This window comes from Cajanus cajan, chromosome 11, assembly GCF_000230855.2.
Source record: "Cajanus cajan strain Asha chromosome 11, NIPB_CcT2T_4, whole genome shotgun sequence".
NCBI lineage: Eukaryota > Viridiplantae > Streptophyta > Magnoliopsida > Fabales > Fabaceae > Cajanus > Cajanus cajan.
The window spans coordinates 3709916-3733281 of NC_138527.1; the positions used below are offsets into that span (position 1 = coordinate 3709916).

General features: G+C 35.3%; 1 protein-coding gene across 2 annotated transcripts in view; it reads right to left on the minus strand.

The window, feature by feature from the left end:
• Positions 1-322: 322 nt before the first annotated feature.
• Positions 323-23366, minus strand: part of LOC109808497 (uncharacterized) — a 31343-nt gene continuing 8299 nt past the window's right edge. For both annotated transcript variants that reach the window (XM_020371523.3, XM_020371524.3), the window contains 6 exons: positions 13823-14283; positions 12569-12648; positions 3520-3655; positions 2580-2778; positions 1061-1143; positions 323-683 (listed from right to left, as the gene is read on the minus strand). In XM_020371523.3, coding sequence (XP_020227112.1) covers positions 558-683; positions 1061-1143; positions 2580-2778; positions 3520-3655; positions 12569-12648; positions 13823-14283 — 1085 coding nt within the window. In that variant the 3' untranslated portion in view covers positions 323-557. The remainder of the gene's footprint in view (positions 684-1060; positions 1144-2579; positions 2779-3519; positions 3656-12568; positions 12649-13822; positions 14284-23366) is intronic.

The window sequence follows — 23366 nt, forward strand, 5'->3', positions numbered from 1 at the left end:
AATGTTGGAGCAGTGATAGATGGAAAACTTGGATGCTTTAAGAGGCGAAGTGTAAGATCAGTTTGTAGAACAAGTTTGAAGAAATTAGAAAAATTACAAAGAAAAGATTGAAGAACGAGTTACCATGGATAAAAATGGTGAACAATTTAAAGAATTTTATTCAGTAACATAGTAATATCATAAAATTAATGAAACTAATACAAGTAGCGGTGGTGTTATTAATTTATTATAACTATTTTGTGTCTTTTTCTCTTGTAACAAAGACAAAAACCATTATCTGATCTTTCACCGATAAGTTTCATTAGTCTGCCACCATACAAAATAATGGTAAATGGTAATGCACTGATAAAGCATAATGAGTCTACAAAAATGAATGCTTCTGTACACAATCTGTGTTTACAAAACAATTCCCTAGTGGAAAAAAACCCCCCATCAATTGGAACTTTTGTTCTTGCTTATAAAATGACTACTAGCTAGGAAAACCATGACATTGGACACCATACAACAAAATACAGTGTCTTCCCAATCTCATGAATACAACTTGTAATTGAGAAACTCTATACAGGTTGGTGAGCGTGCATATTCTCATGAACACTGATGACAACATTACGCAACTCAGGGAAGACGGATATAAGTAAAAGTTCAAGGATTGCATAAGCAAGTTGCTTCACACATATAGAAGACTACAATGAAATATGTTAATTGTTAGTTTAGAAGGAAAGTAAGAGCTTGTTCAGTTAAACTTCTCCAAAAAGAGACAAATAGGAATGAAAAATGAGATGAGTTTTTTCATAAGTTAAAATTAACTTTATGCATATCCTAATTTTCTCCTATTTGTTTTTCCAAAATTTTATTTTTAACTTGTACATAAATTAGTTTTAGTTTATAGAGAAGCTCATTTTCATTTCTCTTCCTATATATTTTTCTCTTGAAAGTGTTACTAGAGAAGTTTATCCAAACAAATCCTAAATTGGGCAAGTAGACAAAACAAAAACTAAGATAAACAGAAAAAAGGGTCAACAGTTACCAAGTGAATACATCAATGGGAAAGAACTTTAACCTGACTAAAGTAATATATATCGCTGGCACAACGTTTATACTGCTTCTGACCAATTAAACCAACTAAGGCTGCTGGAGCTCCATCTGACAAAAATGGAGGCAAGTTTATATGTGAAACTCTAGGAATGTAAATACTATTTACTTCAAAGTTCACAAGGTTATAAAGACCATACAAACAGCAAGAAAATACCACAACATGCAAACATGTTATTCAGCAACAAAGCCATTAAGTTCAAAAGAAAACCACTCTTCCAACAGGTTTCTAGAGCAATAGTAATGCACTAGATCATGAATTTCAACTAATTAGTAATGATCCATCATAACATTTTTCCTTTTACATATTCTAAAGGTTGAAGAAACAGTAGTTGTAATTCATCAACTGCATTTTCAAATGATAAAATCTATATTAGTGGCCAATGAAACTACTCCACTATTTAAATAAAATGATATCATCTAACTTTCTCGAAAATAAAAATTTTCATTAATTAGATTGGAATCCCATATTTTTTTCAAAAGAGGAAATGACAAACCATAATAATGAAAGAAATTTAAGAAACAAGTCAAAGATTAAAAAAATATATATTAAAAATATAAAATAAAACTAAAGGAAGAGACATTTGACAAGATTTTGTTAGGAAAAAATATTCCTAGTATGTTAATCAAAGGTAAAATGTATAAACACATCTGTACTTCGACCAACTACCCCTTCCTGTTTGGAATTGTAAATTCGGTGATCAAGTAATTTTTGTTCATATGCACTCCCACTCGTTGAAGTTACTCTCAAATTAACTGTAACGGAACCATAATTTTCAGAAGTTGGTACCTTTTGAGTACTCATAATCAAAGTTGCTAAATGCCTTTATTTAATACTAGATTGCATATTTTTTTGATAACCATATTATTTGTGCAATGTATCCACTGGCTTTACCGATGATTAATTTCTGCTGGGAAATTTGATTGATAACCTTTTGCGGGATCTCTCCTTCTAACCACATTTTTCTAGCTACAAGACTCAAATTTGAGGTTTTGCTTAGGAAACTAAGTCCAATACCACTACTCAAACTAACGATTTATTGCTACTAGATTACATAACTTGCTAAACCACATGGGAGGTGATTACAAGAAATAAACCTTGGCAGTACCCATGCAAATTGGTCAAATTTGAATGGAATAACCTTATGTGTATATTTTGATAAACTTCTTGGAAAGTACTTATAGAAGAAAAAATAAGGAAAAGAAATGAAATAAGTTCCTTCATAAGTTAAAATTAGTTCATGCATTAGCTAATTTGTAAAAGTTGTCATATTAGCTTCTCTAAAACATTTTTTTAAAACTTGTGCATAAACTAATTTTAAACATAGAGAAATTAATTTCATTTCTCTTTCCTATTTTCTTCTCTTATAAGTACTTACGGAGAATTTTATCTAAACAGGAAAGAACTTTAAATAAAATTTCAAAAGAACAAGAATATCCACTAACCCATTTCACTGCATAGGACTCTACAGAAAAATAGAACTAACCAAAGAGCAGTTTCTTCAGATCACTTGCCCTACGAGCAGCCTCAAGCTGTTGCTCGAAGGACCCTGACTGCGATTTTGAAATCCTGGGTCCATCAGATTCACTTATGGTTGATAAAGGCTTGTGATCAAGTAAACTGCTACTGATTAACACCTGCGGGGTCTGTACTCTTAAAAAAAATTTACCACCAGGCCAGAGGATCTGCAAACATTATATTGACAAGACTTATTAGCACAAGCCATTTATAATTATTTTATAATGTTTCTTTTAGGCTGGTGAACATAATAATGCATTTAGGATATTAAGCTAATAGGTTAGACAAATTGACAGAATTTTCCTTTTTTATTTTAATGATATCAGAATATCTTTTGAAATAAAGAACTATAAGGGAGATAAGATGTCCTGTTTAAACACAGAAGTCAACATGAAAAGAGCACAAAACAAAATCTAAAAAAACAAGAACAAGCAATGACAATTAATCCAGAAAAGCTCTCCAATCTTGCATGTCTAAACATTCAAAGTAGGCTTTTCAAGTGTTTGATGAATATTTGGCTAGCTCTCAACTTGAAGCAGTTTCTTTTGATTAGTTTTTAGAGCTTTCAGTGAGTAAATAGGGTATAGCTAGCAGTACACAGCTTACGCAGTGTTCTGGTTTCTTTAGCCTGATCAGAATTTTAAGAGGAACCTTTTTCCTTTTACTTGTATAGTACAAGATTATTTCTATGGCTTCTCTACAGAGTCTAAGTGAGACAAATTTTTTCTTCTCAATGTATCTATCAACAAACAGCCACAGCCACTAAAAAATCCAGTGCTCTAGATCTCACACCAAATTGAGAAACAGTGTGTAGGTGTTTGATCGAGTTAATTTGCATTATAGAAAAACTCTTGGCAAGCAAACAATGTCCTAGTAAAAAATATTTAGAAATTTGGTTCAATCCTTACATCTTGGATCCACCGGATCCCTAGAGCAATGGTATCCTCTCTGCGTAGCCAATGAATCTCACTTAGGAGCCAATCATCAATAGCATCTTCCATCACCAACTGTAATATCTGTTTTGATATCCAAAAAACCTGTCTTCTGCATGAACAAAAAGGAGCTTGCATTAGTAACTTCTAACTTCTAAGTCCTGGAATTTAAAGAAGTCAACAGCTTCGCAATCTCAGCGCTTCATATTTTGCTCAGTCAAATCCAATTTTTAAAATCTAATTGTTGGTTTTAGCATGAATGTTGAAAAAACATGAAGATGTCATAAGCCTCCTATGGTAGATTATGCTTTTCAAATCAAAAAGAAAATTAAAAAAATGGAAATCATGATAGTACCATAGTGAAGAGCAGATTATATTTCTTTAACACCTCAAAGTCTAAAAAAAAAAAACCTTTAAGTTCAAAGTATTACAAAGCATACATTCATCAATCACCACTACGTTGTGTTAAAATTATATTTATGATATTGAGAGGGTGCAAGGATCAAACTGCAATCAGTTTACCATTACGGTTTTATAATTTATACCATGCCAGGGAATGGGACACACCAAAATCTGAAGCTGAATATAGATGATGTGGCTGAATATAGATGGCACAAGGAATTGTGAGATGATGTGGCTGAAGGGAGTTCTAGAGGAATCAATGTTTTGTATCAACTGACCCATGAAGTTATATTGTGACAGCAAGGAATAAGCACTGCACAAAATCTAGTGCAACATGAAAGGACTAAACATATTGAGATTGATAGACATTTCACTAAGGAAAATCTTGATAATGAAATTATTTGTATGCCATTTGTTCCTATCTCACCACAAGTGGCAGATATTATTGTTAAGAGTCTTTTTAAATCAAGTTTTGAGTTCCTTAAAAGGATTTCTCCTTTCACAAAGAGCTAAATCTCAATTTACAAATGAAAAGATATCCATCCCCCTCTCCTCTTCAGTCCTCCTATTTATTTGTGTCACTGACTCACTATAACTAACTAACTCTCCCTTTCTTGTAGTCCTAACAATGCCTCCTCTCTCAAAACAACCCTGTCCTCAAGGTTGAAACGTGGAAATTGATTTCTGATGACAGAAGTGTATTCCCAGGTAGATTCTTCTGGATGTTTTCCTTGCCAATTAACCAAAACTTGAGGAGTTTCTATGCAATACTTGGTAACTATGCGACTACAAAGAAATTTGTTAGGTTTGTAGTTCTCTATGGTGCCCTGTAACTCTACCGGAAGGTCTGTTTCTACTTCGTGATTGCCTGCAGCCTTTTTAGCTGAAAAATATGGGTGGATGTATGTGTGCTTGTTCAGGAAGCTGCAATTTAAATCCTACAGCTCCAATTTGTTGAAGAACTGAACTCATATTTGAGATAGGTTTCTAAGGTTCTGTTGAGTACTTCTGTCTGCCCATCTGATTCCGGGTGATAAGCTGTGCTCATCTTTAAGGTAGTACCCCACAGCATGGACATCAACTCAACCTCCTCTATAGCTGGTTCTTGTAGTGATTTCAAAGTAATCACTGCCTTAGAAAAACCAGGATCTCTCTGAATTACAACATTCTGGCCTTGATCGATAAATGACATACTTAGGGTCCTCTAATTCACCTTAATTTACCCCAAGATTACCTACCAACCGCGCAACTGCCAAAATTAAATCCACTCCTACCAACTCAAACAAAAAGAAGTTTCCTACCATTAGATAACTCCCAATTGTAGTTGTGGAAGAACATATGCACAAAGTTTTGATGATGCCAAAGTATTGTAGAAAATAAAAGGTAAAGTTAAAGCAAGTTGATCAAGAAACAAGATCTCAAGAATTAACTAGATAAGTCTTGTCAACTTAGCTTAATATGTAAAAGGAACTTTTAGAAATTGCAAATTTTACTTGGCCATTAAAATAAGGATTTCAAGAAATACTTAAATTTAGTCTTTTTTGAATATAAGAATAAGTTTTTTGAAAAAGAAAGTAAAAAGTAAAGTGTTCAAAAAGACTATACAAAAATAATTTTGATGGGTAAGTGAAAGCTTCTAAATTCATAAGTTTTCAAAAAGCAAAACTAGTAATATCTATCTGGTAATCGATTACCAGTTTAAGTAATCGATTGCCAGAAGAAGAAAACTGCTTGATTCAAATTCAAATGCTAAAAATGTGTTCTGGTAATCGATTACCAGACCTTGTAATCAATTACCAAAAGAGGGAAGTTCAAAATTTGAATTTAAAAGATACAACGTTTCAAATTATTTTTGAACTTAAAACCGTTGTAATCTGTTAGATATAGTTTTATCTTATGGGCCTAGGCCCACTACTTTGTATATAAACACATCTTTTGCTTTGCAATACACAAGGAATATGTTCTCTCCATTCACCAATACTCTCAACATGGTATCTAGAGCCTATCCTTGACTTTCCGGTGGACCCACTGTTCATCGGTGCCCGGAAAACGTGTCTCATTCCGTTTTCTGGCTACCCACCTCGCCTGTCTCTTTCCGACTGTTTTTTTTCCTCTTTTTTTGGCATTTTTCTTCGCTGCTGCCGCCGTCGCCAGCTTTCCGGCCGGCGACCCCCCTACCCGGATCGCCTTCCTCCAGCGAACCCAACGCCACCGATCGCGCGGCGAACAGAAGTTGCACGTGCCCACACACGCCACCGATCCCTCCGATGACCCTCCTGCTCCACCAAATCCTTTTCCCTACTCTGGACGTGCTCACTCTGTTCTCCACAGATGAACAATGGGATAGGTACTTCCAGTTATTTTCCGAACGCAATATTGTTGATCCCAAATATCTAAACATTGATTTCTTTGAGGATGAGTCGTTTGAATGTTATACAATTTTAAAAAATTCTGGAGTACTTGATTTCATGTCTCTGAAGAACCCCGTTTATCCTGACTTAGTAAGAGTCTTTTATAGTAATTTAGAAATCCGAAATGGGCTTATTTACGGTGAGGTTAAGAAAATCCCAATAGTGATAAATCAGTCTCTTTTCTTTGATTTATCAAAATTAAGTAATCAAGGAACACTGTTTGAGGGAACAATTATTGATGCATGGAAAGAAGATTATTCCCATCCTAATGCCCGTAAAATGATTTGTGTGGATGATGCTGATATGTCTGGACGTTTACTGGCTGGTTTCGTAAAATTTGATTATCGCATCATGCACTATATAATTATTCGGGTATTGCTTCCTCGTACCACTAACCTTGCACAGGCAACTAAAGAAGACTTAATCTTGATTTGGGCTCTAATAACTGGTCAGGAATTTAGCTGGGCTCATTTGATTAGGAATCATATGAATAAGGCCTTGCAGGCAAATGCTCCTCTTCCTTATCTACATTTTATCACTACTATTCTGGAACATTTTAATGTTCCTCTGGATAATGAAGCATGGGTTCCAATTAAGCGATCCTTTGAGATTGGGGCTATTGCGGTTGCTTCTTTTGGATATAAGAAGACACTGGATAACACATGGGTACCGAAGCAGGATTTTCAAGATGTTGATCTTGATGATCGAACTCCTTCACCACCACCTCAGGATCCCTCCTCGGCACTCTTCACTGATGTTATAAATGAGATTAGAGATCTTCGTTTCTTTGTTAGCGAACTGTTTGATTCCCTAGATACTCGCATGACTTGTCTTGAGGATGAAGTCAAGTCTCTTCGCCGACCTTCCAAGTAGCTGGTTGACATAGGTTTTGATGGTTTCATTTAGTTTATCTTTTGCTTAGGGTTACTTTGAATTATATTCTGAACTTTTGGTTTTTTTTTTTAATTTGCTTATTTCCATGTTTTTATGTGGTTGTGTTCTAGGATTTGCAATTTTACTTCAGCTTGACTCTACATACTTATGTTTTGGAATATTTATGTTTTTACTTCAGTTTCTACTCTTGATTGTTATCTCTTTCACTATGTCTGCTGCATTATTCTTTTTGATGTTGCCAAAAGGGGAGAGAAATGGAAAAGAAGAACTAGGGAAAAGAAACAACCATTTCTTTTAAAAGAAACAACCATTTTTTTTAATAATACCATTTTTTTTCCTTGGTTTTCTAATGATAAAAAATTAGCTTTTATGTTTAGAACAATATAACTTGATCACTACAAATTTCTATTTAAATACAAATCCTTTTACTAAAGGGGAGTGATCGAAATATACTATTTTTATTTTCTTTCCCTTTACAGTAAATTGTCATCATCAAAAAGGGAGAGAATGTGGAAGAACATATGCACAAAGTTTTGATGATGCCAAAGCATTGTAGAAAATAAAAGGTCAAGTTAAAGCAAGTTGATCAAGAAATAAGATCTCAAGAATTAACTAGATAAGTCTTATCAACTTAGCTTAATATGTAAAAGGAACTTTTAGAAATTGCAAATTTTATTTGGCCATTAAAATAAGGATTTCAAGAAATACTTAACTTTAGTCTTTTTGAATATAAGAATAAGATTTTTGAAAAAGAAAGTAAAAAGTAAAGTGTTCAAAAAGACTATACAAAAATAATTTTGACCGGTAAGTAAAAGCTTCTAAATTCATAAGTTTTCAAAAAGCAAAACTAGTAATATCTATCTGGTAATCGATTACCAGTTTAAGTAATTGATTAACAGAAGAAGAAAACTTCTTGATTCAAATTCAAATGCTAAAAACGTGTTCTGGTAATCGATTACCAGAAGAGAGAAGTTCAAAATTTGAATTTAAAAGATACAACGTTTCAAATTATTTTTGAACTTAAAACTGTTAGAATCGATTACCAATTCCTTGTAATCGATTACCAAAGTATCTTTACTAAAAAAATTGTAAAGAGTTATAACTCTTCATAAAAAGACACAACTTAAGAAATAATTGTCTATAAATACCTATAATTTTTCAGAAGAAGGTTACGAACTCTATTGTGAAAAACATATTTACAAAACTTCTTGGCCAAGTTCATTTGCATTAGTATCTAAAGAGTTCATTAAGATCATCAAAGTGTAAAATCTACTCTTCAAAGAGAGTTACTCTGTTATACCCACTTGATCATTTGATCTGTAAAGGAGAAAGAGTTTTCTCCTTGTTGGTTTTTGAATCTCAACACAAGGAAAGGGTGTTCCAAGGTGTTGGAGGATTCAAGTCTTGTAAGAATTACAAGAATAGTGGAAATCTCAAGTTGAAGACTTGAGGACTGGACGTAGGCAAGATTGGCCGAACCAGTATAAAACAAGTTTACAATTCTTCTTTCCCTACACTTTTAATTACTTGTTATTTAATTGTGTTTGAGTAGTTTTGCATCATTAATCTTTATATACAATTTGTCTAAGAAGTAGAATTTCTAAGAAAGCTTTACTAAAAACTCATAAAAGAGTAAAAATTGGATAACTTAATTCACCACCCCCCCTCTTAAGTTATACGAGGCTACTTGACTAACAGTAGTTTTACTTTCTTGCAGCATCCTTGAGTGGACTTGTAGTTACCATCTCCCAGTCTTACAAAATAGAGCTTTGTGGAATCTGCATTGAGCCCCAATTTTTGGTGCCAATTTGCTAGATACAAAGTTGTGACTCACTCCACTATCAATCAAGATCACCACCTCTTGTCCCTGCAAATTGCTTCTAAGCTTCATGGTTTGAGGCTGGGTTAGCCCATTTGCAGAACACATTGAAAGATCCATCCACGGGCATACTGCCTCAAAATCTCTCACTTTCCTCCTCATCCCCATCCTCATTTTCTAATGTTGTAATCTCCAGATCTTCATTAACTTGCTCATCATTAGCCCAGATTACCACTCATACTTTTTTTTCTGGACAACAGTGACCTAGCCCAAAGGTCAATCCACAGTGATAATAGCATCCCTCATCCCTTCATTTGACACATTTAGCATATCAGATGATGCACATTATATTATAAAATGTTGAAATTGGACTAACTATATTTTTCAAGTGAGTATTTGTGTAGGATAGTGATAGGGGTAGGGAATAATATGCCTTGTTTTCGAGAACAAGAGACCTCCAGAACTATCCTAACAAAAATAATAAGAATAAATTTGGTAATAATTTCTCACTGCCTTCATTCAATCATAGAGCAAAATATACATAACGTTTACGATCACTAATCATTTGTTCTCCTTGATTCTCGGTAACAGAAAAATAGCATCTAGCAGGGTAATAAAAATCCGTATATGGCAGTTACGCGTGTATTATTTTTCTAACAACTTCACACGTAATCCTGAAGGTAATATTCTTGGTAACTCATTTGGGTCTCGTGCCTTCATCTTGGGCCTCAGATTCGTGGGAAGTATTGCTATCAGATAGTCAAGTATTGAGAGTTAGCATTGGAGCAAGGAAGTCAATGATCTTAATTATGAACAACTCAACAAGAAGGGTAATGATAAAAACAACCAAGTATTTGTAAGATTGAAGAGAGGAGTTTTTGGAAGCTTGAATGAAATCAAGAAGCCTAAGGACCAAACAACCAAATTCACATGTTGACTAGTGGATGATCCAAACCTAAGATGCATCAATTTCATTCTTCTTAAGGCTTATGAATGTGTAGAGATAAAGAATGAAGTTGTGGTTTGATAAATACTTAATCCAAACAAAACTCAAATCAATTTAATTTTGTGCACAATTCCTTAGTTGCATAAATTTTATGTTTTTTCAAATAAATAATCAAAATTAGGAGTTCTTAACTAATGATATTACTTATCTCAATAATCAATTAGATTAAGAAAGGTAAGCAATGATTTTGATTTCATTCCATAAAGCTTCTAATTAATTAGATAACTTCAGACAATCGGTTACCCAATTTATGCTTGTTTTTCATAAAATTCCAATGAAGGCCTTAATCAATTAGGAAAGTAAACCTAATTGATGAGAGCTTTGCGCTGTCATTTTCCTAATTTGCTATACTATCAACCTAATCAATTAGGGTGAATATTAGATTGTTAACATTCAAATTTTAAATGTGGTAAAGTTATCCTTTTTACAGATCACTAATCATATTTAAAAGGCTTCTTAGAGTTTAAAATTAGGGTCTTTTACTATGGATTTGGAAACCAACATGAACCTTATTCCTATTTTCCATTTGGGCTTATCTTACACATCCCATTATCAATAGCACTTCAATTCATATATCTGCACCTGTTGAGAGTTTCTCTATTGCTTAGCAACTTTGTTTGATTGATTGAGAGGAGGGTGAGGTATCCCATATGGTTGTAAAAGGATATTCCAAAAGATTCATTTAGTTCAAGAAACATGTTAATCTCTACTTGGGGATTAGACATCAGTCACGAAGTACTTAGTGACTATTGGGAAAAACCCAAGTCCCACATCGACTAGAGATTAAGCAATTGAATAGTATATAAGTGGAAAGCAACCCTCACCTTACAAGCCGGTTTTGTAGGGTTGAGTTAGGCTTAATCCACTATTCTAACATGGTATCAGAGCCATTTAGATCCACTTTAAAAATGGGTCACCTACCATTGATGCATGCCTCATAGGCATGAGGGGGTGTATTGGGAAAAACCCAAGTCCCGCCTATCCTAGATCATTAAAAAAGGGTCACCCACCATTTATCCACGTACCAAGCCCAATAGTGCTGGACGTGAGGGGGTGTATTGGGAAAAACTCAAGTCCCACATCAACTAGAGATTAGGTAATTGAATAGTATATAAGTGGAAAGCAACCCTCACCTTACAAGCCGGTTTTGTAGGGTTGAGTTAGGCTTAATCCACTATTCTAACAGTGACCAAATCAGGATAAATCTTTGAAATTGATTCCTTCTTCCCTGCAATCTTTAATTTGAATTTGGATTTTTTCCTGGCCTGCATCTATATTTTTAATAATCTACAAAGCTTGTATCTTTTCTAGACTTATTTTACTGCATCTTTTGTTTGTATTGGAGATCCCACATCAACTAGAGATAAAGCTATAATAGTGTATATAAGTAGGGAGCAATCTTTGCCTTACAAGCCGATTTTGTAGAATTGAATTAAACCTATAACCCACATTCTATGATGGTATCAGAACTTATCCTAGTGATTCCTGTTGTTGGGGTTATTAGGTTACTTGCTATCGGACTGTTATTAGACCACTCATAAATGTACAGTTCTGCAAACTTCACACTCAAGATGTAGCCCTCGACGTCAGGAGTGTGTTAGAGATCCCACATCGACTAGAGAGATAAGGCTATAATAGTATATTTAAGTGGAGAGAAATTCTCATCTTATAAGCTGATTTTGTAAGGTTGAGTTAGGCCCATAACCCACATTCTAAAAGTTTGAATGTATCAAAATGCATTTTTTTTTTCCAAATTAACCCTCCTCTTGGGTGGTGGTTGCCATGGATAACACCGACCAGTAGATCTGATTCATCTCTGCAAAGCCTCCCCAATCTTGTTGGTTTCACTCACATTAGAGTCCTTATACATCTACATGTGTGCATTGTTTGTTTTGCATCCAGCTTTCCCAATGCATGTCCCTACCAAGTGTGGATGTGAGTACAATCTTTTTTCTGGAAGCTGTTACTTGCGTCAATCTCGTCCCGGTGTAATCTCCCTGGATTTGAACTTATATCTAGAGAATCAGCCTGTCCTTGTAATAAGCTTTCACTTGAGGGGAGTGTTAGAATAAATGAAGATATCCAAAATATGTTGGTCATATCTTAGAGTATCTTAGATTTTTCTTTAGGATTAGATTCCCTATTTAGTTAGGATCATGGTTAATATAAATAAGGATTAGTGCTTGAGGTCTTGTGAAAAAATCATATTGTAATACATCATGATACAAAATAGAATATGATTCAAAGTCTCTATTCTCTACCTCTACTTAAATGCCTGTAAGTTCAACATCTCTAAACATGCAAAAGTCACACATCTTAAATAACTTGCGAGGCAGAAAACCACATTAAACACAGAACAAACATAAACTTGTATAAATTTGGCATAAGATTAAATGTTTTGGACAGTATATCAACCAAAAAAATGTTGTAGACAATATATACACAAATAATAGTCACCTTGGAAATATAGGAAGACCAGAAAGATTAGCATACCTTAGCCAGCCTCTTTTCTTAAGCTGAAATATGTTGTCCACCAAATTCAAAATAGGGACAGTCACGTTAGGTGGGGTCCACTGCAAAAATGATTGAAATTATGAAGGTTAATAGTGTATTTAAAAAATAAAAGGTTAAATTGATCCATAGTCCCTGTAATTTTTTAAAATGTCCAAATTGGTCCCTATAAGGTTTGTAATTGGATCATTATAGTTTCAAAATTTCTACTTTAGTCCCTATTGTAAGAGCATCTTTGGTGGGCTGAATTCACAAACTCAAATTAAAAGTTTCAACTTATAAGAATGTAATTAATTTTTTATGATGTTATAGGGACTAAATCATAAACTTTCAAAATCCTTATAATTTAAAATTTTAGTTGGGCCCTTCAATCTGGCATAATATTAGAGCACCATAACAATGCTGTAACTGTTGGGACCCGATTTAAGAAATTTGAAATTGTAGGGATTCAATTAAGAATTTCAAAATTATGAGTACTCAATTACAAATTTTTGAATGTATGAATGTATTAGAATATTCTCTATTAGTGTAGGGACTGGCACATTCATTTAACAACAAAAAGTAATCATCAAAGAATGGACAGCCAAAAAAATGCCCAAGATACAGACAACATTGTGCTTAGCAGAGTCACAAGTAAAATTTCAGTCTTGCTTTGTTCTGGCTCTCAAATAATCATTCTTTCCTTTAGAATGGACAGAAGGTTTCCAAAATATTTTGTCACTGCACACCATCGTATTGCCTCATGGTTCTCATCTTTATTTAACAATTGAAAACCATTGGAAGTAACATCCTTTTTGGAGCAGATCTACAAAAACTAGGGTGCCTAAAAACAGTTCATCTCCTTTCCATATTTGTTAGATATATGCCAATTCACAAAAACAATTTGAACAAGCCGTTAGCCAGCTAATGGAACCAAATTCAATAAAAGCACAGATTTATTTTCTTCTTACCAACTTATTTGAGGAAAGGGTCATTATCTTTTTTCTCCCTTAAAGAAAGATAAGAGACCATTACTAGTATAGGAATGTTGTACAGTTTTCATCATGTATGATTAATCTAAACTAAATGCTATCCACAACTTTACCAAGTAGGGAGAATACCATTCATCAGCCTGGTCCTGTAGAGAGCTAATGCATAACTTAATCACACATCAATAAGTAGCAGTGAACCAAACATCTCAATCAACAAGTGTGCTGTACAAAACAAAAAAGAGAGGAAGCCCATCTGACTACAGACCTCAGGTGGAACTTCATCTGGATCCTCCATATTATCAGGAACTGGACTTAAATTTGTAGCTGCGACATCCTTTTCAACCTTAGCTTCAATTGCTGCATCATGTTTTCTATCTAGATCCGAGTTACTAGGCTCACTACCATGGTTTATAACCAGTTGTGAACAATCCTTTGAGCTCAATTCATTGTCAGAATGCCACTCATTATCTTCTGCTACTTCTTTATCAATATTCTCATGACCAAAATTAACTTCCTTTTCACCTTCCTCGTTATCAGAGCTTAACACACACTCTGCAGCATTTTGCCTTGAAATACTTTTATCCATTTCATCCACATTCCAGAAAAATCTTGATGTAGAAGAACCTTCAGTAGTAGGGGATGATAAACCAACAACTTTTCGAATGAAACCATCTGATACACCTTTAAACTGCCGTACAATATCATCCACAGCATCATCTACGTTGACTGCCAATATAAAAAATAAATTGACCATTATGATAGGAACTCATTTAATGATAACGAAAAAACAAATGGTGTATAGCTCGTAACAATAGGTTAAAATCCTTTAGTTAAACCGAAACAGAAAATAAAGATTGAAGCACCCCCAGATCTTTTTAGGTCTGCCAACCACCCTTCCCAAATGGCCTAGAGCCTTCACACATTCTTGCCTAACTCCTACTCTCCCTGTTCACCTTTATCTCACACCCCAAACAAATTTTATCCTCTCTCCTCATTTGACTATGTAATGTAAGCATTCCATTGTTTGTATTTGAATATTTCCCATTTTGTCATCCTGTGTCCTTATCCACATGTGTTGATTCTCTACTTTGCATCCCCTATGCAGTACCATATGTGATATGGGAATAGGCTAGGTTAGGCTAAACTTTGAATATATAGGTCAAACCATTTTATAAAATTAAAGTTCAAGTCTAACCTATTAACTATCATATTTTTTTATAAGTTTGGTTTGACCTTTTTAAAACTTGATATGGCCTATTAGTTTATTTAAAAACCTATTTTGTAATTAGTCTATTTTACATTAACAATGTTAGCTAGACCAATAAATTTCATTTTAAATAACAATTATATTTTTAAATACATGTACAAGTCTTTGTTTAATTTGTATCATAAGTCTTTTTTAATTTGCATGATAAAAAATAGTTTACTTTATTATTATTAAAATTTAGAGTTTAAAATAAAAAATATAAAGCTAACTAGAGACAACTCATGCATACTCATGTACACTTATGCACAGATTGTAATGAAGAAAATAATCTTATTAAAAAAATTCTAAATATTTTCTATATCACATTTGAAGTATTCTAAATATTCAACCATGAAAATAAAGGGAAAAAAAGTAGGCGAAGATGTAGCTACTAGAATTTTTATTTTTTATATCTTGATTTCACATGGACAAGGAATATAAAACGTTTAAGTGTAATAGAAGTGTAAAAAAATATTAATAACTTGAATTTTTGTATTACAAATATACTTATTTAATTATATTGTTAATAATTCATGAACCCTTGTTTAAGAGCTGAACTATTCCCATTCTTAATTACTAGGGGCTTTATCACATTATTATTTGAATTATTAAATGTTAGGATATCGAATAAAGAGAATTTTGGTTACTAGTTAGAACGATATCATGGGTCACCCAACTCGCCCCATCATATTTATCAGAAATCTTGCATGTATAATTAGGAAAATCTTGTAGTTATTTCCTATTAGTACAGGTTTAGTAAATTAGGAAATGTCCCATAATTACGAGGATCTTAAATATCCCATAATTATAGGGATCTGATTTGATTTCATAATAATAATAGGCTATTATTTTATTTCCTAAATTAGCTAATAAAGCTATGTATATATATATAGCTCATGTATTCTCATTATCATGTAAGATAATATATCAATTTATTCTTCCTCAAAATTCTAGACGGTGTCAGAGTTCCCAAAATTTGGGAGTCTCCAACTCAAACCTTAGACGACAATCTTCATTCTGCTGCAAACCCTAGACAGCAACCTCCATTGCTGCTGCAAACCCTAAACGACCACCTTTGTTGCTGCCACAAATCTCTATGCCTTCATTGCACAAGCATTGTGTTGCTGCTGTGCAGTTTCTTCTTTTCTTTATCTTGTGCCTTCATCACACAACTTGCCTTGGCTGAACTAGAGGATAATAAACCCTAAACTTCTGAAGATAGCAAAAGAGAATCTGTCTGTAGAAATGCTAAGAAAATGTGTGTAAATTATCACACCTCTATTTATAATGGATAAGGATACAAAATAAGAAAATACGAAAATAAAAGATAACAAATAATACTGTGTATAATCCCTAATTTCTGCTATTCAAGTTTCCCTAATTACAAAGAAATCATATCAAATCATATCACATCATATCATATATTTAACATTCCCTCTCAAGTTGGAGAATATATGTCATATGAGCCGAGCTTGTTACAAATGTCATCAACTTGGGAGCCCTTGAGGGATTTGGTGAATATATATGACATAGTTAGTAATGATCAAGGTTGTCAAACTCGAGAGTCTACACAAACTCGTGGAGCTCTCGTAGACTCGACTCGTAGACTCGTAAGAGTCTACCTAATATTAAAAGATATTAAAAAACATGAACACACACAATATGATATCACTATTTCAACATTCTAAGTCTGAAATAAGTCAAATAACGACAATAAAATGTCACAATACAAATCTTAAACCATACATAAACAACAAAAAGTCAAAAACACATAGGTCCACAAATCAAAAACATAAAACAAGATCTAAATCACCGGTTTCAAGGGCATTTTTCCTTGCTCTGGAAGAAGAAACTGCATTGCTTGAAGACTTTGAGCCACCACCGGTTTCAGACATCTTGCTAATTTTAGGAGTAAGAGACTAAGTATATAAATTGTGAATAACACTAACAGACCAAAAAATCAAAAAATGCTAGAGTGAGAAATAGCACTCACGTAGACGCGTTCGTATGCAGCAGAGATGCAGCGGAGGGAGAGAAAACAGAAACAGACCCGCGTCCTTCCCAGCAAGAGGACAAGCGTTCGTATGCAGCGGCAGCGTTCGTACGCGGCGGAGATGCTCGTTCCTAGCAGCGGAGATGGGTGTTCGTAGCGGCGGAGATGGGCGTTCGTAGCGGTGGAGATGGGCGTTCGTAGCAGCAGAGATGCACGTTCGTACCAGCGAAGATGAGTGTTCGAACGCTCGGAGGGAGAGAAACCAGGTCAAAAACGTGAGAATGATGGAGGCATCTTCGCGCGAAGGGAAAAATGCCTAACCCTAGGTAAAACGACGTCGTTTTGGGCCATTTAGGGGTGAAAAAAAAAACGGAACCAGACTCGTGGACTCGGCCTCAGACTCGCGATTCTGACCGAGTCTACCCGAGTCAGCCCGAGTCTACCAAAAAACGAGTCTATGGGCGAGTTAACCCGTTTGGCTACCCTAGACTCGTAGACTCGTACGAGTTTACGAGTTGACTCGCGAGTTTGACAACCATGGTAATGATTTCACTTGACAAAACCTTCTCTCGTACAAAGTGACAATCAATCTCTATGTGTTTAGTCCATTCATGGAAGACTGGGTTTGATGCAATATGGAGAATAACTTGATCGTAACGTATTAGTCTAGTATCTTGAATGTCTCCAAATTTTAGTTGTAAGAGAAGTTGCCTAAGCCATGGTATTTCCCATGTAGTTTCTGTCATAGCATGATACTCAGCTCTAGCATCAGATCTAGCAACGGTGTTTTACTTCTTGCTTCTCCATAAGATCAAGTTCACTCTAATAAGAACGCAATATCTAGAGATAAACCTTCTGTCTGATGGTGATCTTGCCTAATCAATGTCAGAGTAACAGACAATCTTGGCATTGCCTTTGTCTTAATAAAGTAATCCACAACCTGGTGCATTCTTGATGTATCTAAGAATGTGGATCACTACATCCCAATGATTATCACAAAGGGTGTTTAGGAACTGACTAGTGACACTGACAACAAATGAGATGTCCGATTTAGTGATAGTGAGGTAATTAAATTTACCTACCAAACAATGATATCTTCCCGAGTCTTTCAATGGCTCCCCTTGATCTGGAAGAAGCTTCACATTGAGATCCATAGGTGTATCACTAGGGAGACAATCAAGCATACCAATCTTTGTTAAAATGTCCAAAGCATACTTACATTGGGAATTATGCCAGAAGAGGATTGGAAAACTTTAATTCCTAAGAAGTATTTGAGTGAACCTAAGTCTTTTGTCTAAAATTGACTTTGGAGATGAAATTTGAGTTGAAGGATACCATCTGAGTCATTGCCGATAATGACAATATCATTAACATAAACAACTAGGTAGATGCAAAGGTTAGCTGAAGTATGAAGGGAAAACATAGAGTGATCAATCTCATAGCGAGTCATGCCAAACTATAGTAAGGCAAAGCTAAAACGACCAAACCAGGCACAAGGGGACTACTTCAAACCATATAGAGAACGGTGAAGTCGACAAACCAAAGAAGAGTTCCCTGAAATTGTAAAACCTGGTGGCTGCAACTTACCATGTAAACCTCTTCTTGCAACTCACCATGTAAGAAAGCATTTTTAATGTCCAATTGATGAAGAGACCAATGGAGGATAGCTGCCATAGCAAGAAAAAGACAAACTAAGGTGATTTGGGCCGATCTTTACTGTATAAACCCAACGACAACCCATAGTAGTCTTACCAATGGGTAAGGGGACAAGCTCCCAAGTCTCACTAGCATGTAAAACAGTCATTTCCTCCAACATCGCTTGTTGCCAATTGTGATTAGTCATGGTTTCACTTGCGGACTTAGGAATTGACACAGAATCCAAAGAAGAGATAAGGAGACATAGGTGGGAGACAAACGATCGTAATAAAGAGAAAAGGAACATAAGGGATTAGGGTTACATGAAGACCAAATACCTTTGCGAAGAGCTATGGAAAGGTTAGGTGCAAGCGACATTGGCCGATGTGCATTTAGAGTAGGTGATGATATTGGAGGATCATGAGATGTAACTACTAGTGGAGGTTGTGTATGTCTATGGTGGATAAGTATTGGTGGTGGAACAATTGGAGCTGGCTCAACAAACGGAACAATAGGTGACACATCTAGAACATCGTCGTCAATGGTGGGAGAGGAGAAAAAAGGGATAATCTCAAAAAGGTTACATCATCAAAGACAATATATCATTATAGTTGAGGCCAAAAATAATGATAACCCTTTTAAAGGCGAGAATGGACAAGGAAGAGACACTTGAGATACTTGGCAGAAATTTTATCGTTATTTAAAGTACGATCATGGACAAAACATGTGCATCCAAAGACTCAAAGAGGGACAATGTATAGAGTTTGTTGAGGAGACAAGACAGAGTAAGGAACCTGATTGCCAAGAACAAAAGAAAGCATACTGTTGATAGGTAACACGTTGAAATTAAAGTGGAATCAGTCAAGCAAGAGCATAAGGATAGAGATGAGGCACTCAAGCAACTCAAGATACATTTGCGCCAAGCCCAAAGTTCTATGAAGTTGCAGGCCGATAAGAAGAGAGCAGATCAGTAGTATGATATAGGTGAGAAGGTGTTTTTGAAACTCAGGCCTCATGGTTAGCAATTTGTGGGTGCAAAAATCTGCCCAAAGTTATCCCCTCGTTATTATGGTCCTTTTATCATCTTGGAAAGAACTGGAAAGGTTGTTTATCAACTTCACAACTTCAATTACTTGAAGGGTCTCGCATGCATCCATTTTTTCATGTTTCCCTCCTCAAGAAGGCTGTGGGAAATTACTCAGTAGATGATAATTTACCAACTGATTTGGAAGGTGATCTCAATTCCTCTTTGGAGCCTACTACTGTGTTAGCATCTTGAGTTGTCACTAAGAAAGGAGTATCAGTCCCTTAATTACTGATCCAATGAAAGGGAAAACCAACTGAAGAGGCTACTTGGGAGGAGGAGTACAACATCCATAGCCAATTCCCTAACTTCAAGCTTGAGGACAAGCCTAGTTTTCAGGGAGAAGAGTATGATAGGCCCTTAATTCAGGGAGAAGGCCCAAATGTATTTTTGTCCAATAATCATCCTAAGCCTCTAATTTGGAAAGTATACAAGGGAAAGAAAAAAAGAGGAGCAATTAGTAATAGCCAGCTGGCATAGAAGGGTTGGTGTCTGAGCATAATTCTGTTATATAGGAATTGTTCAGGAGAGAGAAGGGGAAATCTTTTGGGTGGTTTTGTGACAGAGGCATTTGTGCACTTTGAGAGGAGCATTGCTCTGGGCAGAGATTTATTCAATTCTCTGAGTAACGGTTTTCAATTTAGCAAATAATACATATTTCATCATCCCTCTCTTTATCATTTTCAATCCTCTTTTCTAATACTTTTACATTCATTGATTTGTTTTTGGATTTTTTTTTTTAAATTTAAAGATAGGATTGTCTAGGAAGTTAATAATAGATAAGATTATGTAAGAAACTGAATCAATTGAAAATTTCTGAGAAACAAGATGAATGTTTTACACTAAAAGCCTTAGGAATCCAAGAGCTTGAATCTCTCCCACAAAGTTCCTAACTGTTTTCCTAACTCCCATTTTCCCTCCTTTTCCTATTTATTAGCCTCCTGCTATTACATGTAACAAATTCAGTTATTTACAGCTGTCACAACTACTAATTGGCTATTCTAATCCTTTGGGTCATAGCCCACTTCCTTCTCTTTGCCCTTTCTAACATAAACATTCCTAATTGGGGGCCTATTACTAACAATACTCCCCCCAACAGTTTCACCTTGTCCTCAAGGTGAAATTGTGGAAATTGTGCCCGGATAATATCGAAAGGTTCCCAAGTGGCTTCAAAATTTGGGAGATCTTTCCATTTAATCAGTACTTCGACATTACGTGAATGATTTTTGTGGATTGCCACAACTTCCACAGGCTCAATTTGTAATTCAAAATCCTCTGATAACATGAGGGGTAGAGGTTGAGGTGTGATAGTGGGGCCAGTGGCTTTCTTGAGAAGAGATACATGAAAAATTGGGTGTATACAGCTTTCAGGGGGCAACTACAACTGATAAGCAACCTATCCCACCCGTTTAACCACTTGATAAGGCCCATAAAATCACGGACTTAATTTCTCATTCACTTTCCTTACGAGGGACTTCAATCTATACAGTTGTAACTTAAGATAAACCCAATCTCCAACTTTAAAATGGGTGTCTTGTCTATATTTATCAGCAAACTTCTTCATCTGATCCTGTGCCTTTAAGAGGTTAGCCTTTAAATCATGTAGAATAACATCCCTCTTCTGTGTCGACTTGTTGACTTCCTCTATCGTTGAAGGTATTGTGGTACTCTTGAGAAGGAGTAGTGGGTCACGTTCATATAAGGCCTTGAATGGTGTGAGTTTAGTCGAGCTATTGTAGTTGGTGTTGAACCAGAATTATGCCCAACTTAATCATTTAGGCCATTGCTTAGGTTTGCTTCCTATTAAGCGCCTTAAGTAGGTTTTCAAACACTTATTCACAACCTCAGTTTGTCCATCAGACTGGGAGTGATATGCTGCACTGAATTTGAGCTTTGTTCCTACTAACCTAAACAACTCAATCCAAAAATTGCTAAAGAAAATTTTGTCCATATTTGAAACAATGATGGCTGGAAATCCATGTAACTTGACTATGTCCTTAAGGAAAATTTCAGCTACATCACATATAGTAAAAGGATGGCATAATGATAGAAAATGAGCATACTTTGTGAGTCTAACAGCTACCACTAGTATGCTATCCTTCCCTTGAGCCTTGGGGAGACCCTCAATAAAATCCATAGATACATCTAACCAAACTTGTGTGGGGATCAGTAAGGGTTGCAAGAGGCCTACAAGTGTTAAGGTCTGGTATTTATTCTGTTGACAAACTTCACAGGCTGCCACATATTGTTGAATATTCTTTCTCATCCCTTCCCAAAAACACAAAGGCTAATATTCTCTTATATGTTCTAAAAAAACCTGAATGACCTCCCACTGTTGAGTTATGAAATTCAGATAGTAAAGTAGGAATTTGTGGAGAATCCCTTGGCAAAACTAACTTCCCGTGTTACAACAACTTGCCATTTTGTAAAGAGAACCCTGGGTGTGCATTTGGGTTCTGTAGGAGATCTTGGATAATAGTTTTCAACTTGGGATCAGAATGTACCTCATCAACCCACTCCTCTAAATCTTGAAATTGAACAACAGAGATGGTTGCATATGTCATTTTTCTAGAAAGTGCATCTGCTACCCCATTCTCACATCCAGGCTTATATTTTATTTCAAAATCAAAACCAATCAATTTAGAAGTCCACTTAAGCTGCTCATCATTCAACAAGCGTTGATCAGTCAAAAATCTAAGGCTCTTCTAATCTGTTTGAATGACAAAGTGCCTTCCCATCAAATAATGTCTCCATTTTTGTATTGCCATGACAATTGCCATCAATTCTCTTTCATAAACTAACTTCATTTGGGCCCTATCTAACAATCTTTGACTAAGAAAAGCCACTGGTCTGCCCTCTTGAAGCAAAACTACTCCCAACCCTTTACTAGACGCATTTCTCTACAATAAAAGTTTTTGAAAAATCTCGTACTGAGTATTGGTAGTTCTGCCATGGCTGCTTTTAACGTGTCAAAAGCTTCTTAAGCCTCCTTACACCAATGAAAACTATCTTTCTTCAACAGTTGTGTCAGCGATTAGGCAATGCTGCCATAGTTCCTCACAAACCCCCTATAATAACCCGTGAGCCCTAAAAAACCCCTTAACGCCTTCACATCCTTAGGGGTTGGCCAAGACATCATGACTTCTACCTTTTTAGGGTCTGCTGCCACTCCTTGAGCTGAAATAACATGGCCCAAATATTCTATTTGTCTCTGGCCAAAACTACACTTTTTTCTATTAGCAATCAGTTTATGTTCTTCCAACAGTTGCAGAACTGCACGAAGGTGTTTTTCATGGTCCTCATCTCCCTTATTGTAGATTAATAAATCATCAAAAAATATCAATACAAATTTTCTCAAGAATGGTCGTAGTACCTCATTCATTAGTGATTAGAAGAAGGAGCATTATAAATCAAAGGGCATTACCACAAACTCATAGTGCCCTTCATGTGTCCTAAAAGCAGTTTTATGAATGTCCTTATTCTTCATCCTAATTTGATGATATCTAGATTTAAGATCGAATTTAGAAAAGATAATAGCTCCACCTAACTCATCTAACAACTCATCAATTATGGGAATTGGGAACTTATCCGGGACTGTAATTTTAAGGCCCTATAATCAACACAAAACCACCACACTCCATCTTTCTTTTTAACAAGGATAATTGGGCTAGAATAGGGACTCACACTAGGCCTTAAAACACCTGAAATCAACATATCATTTACTAATTTTTCTATTTTCGTCTTTTGATAATGAGGATACCTGTATGGCTGCAAATTGGGAATGTCAGCCCCCTCCTTCAACACAATAGCATGATCTTGTCTCCCAATTGGTGTTAAACCTTTAGGTTCCT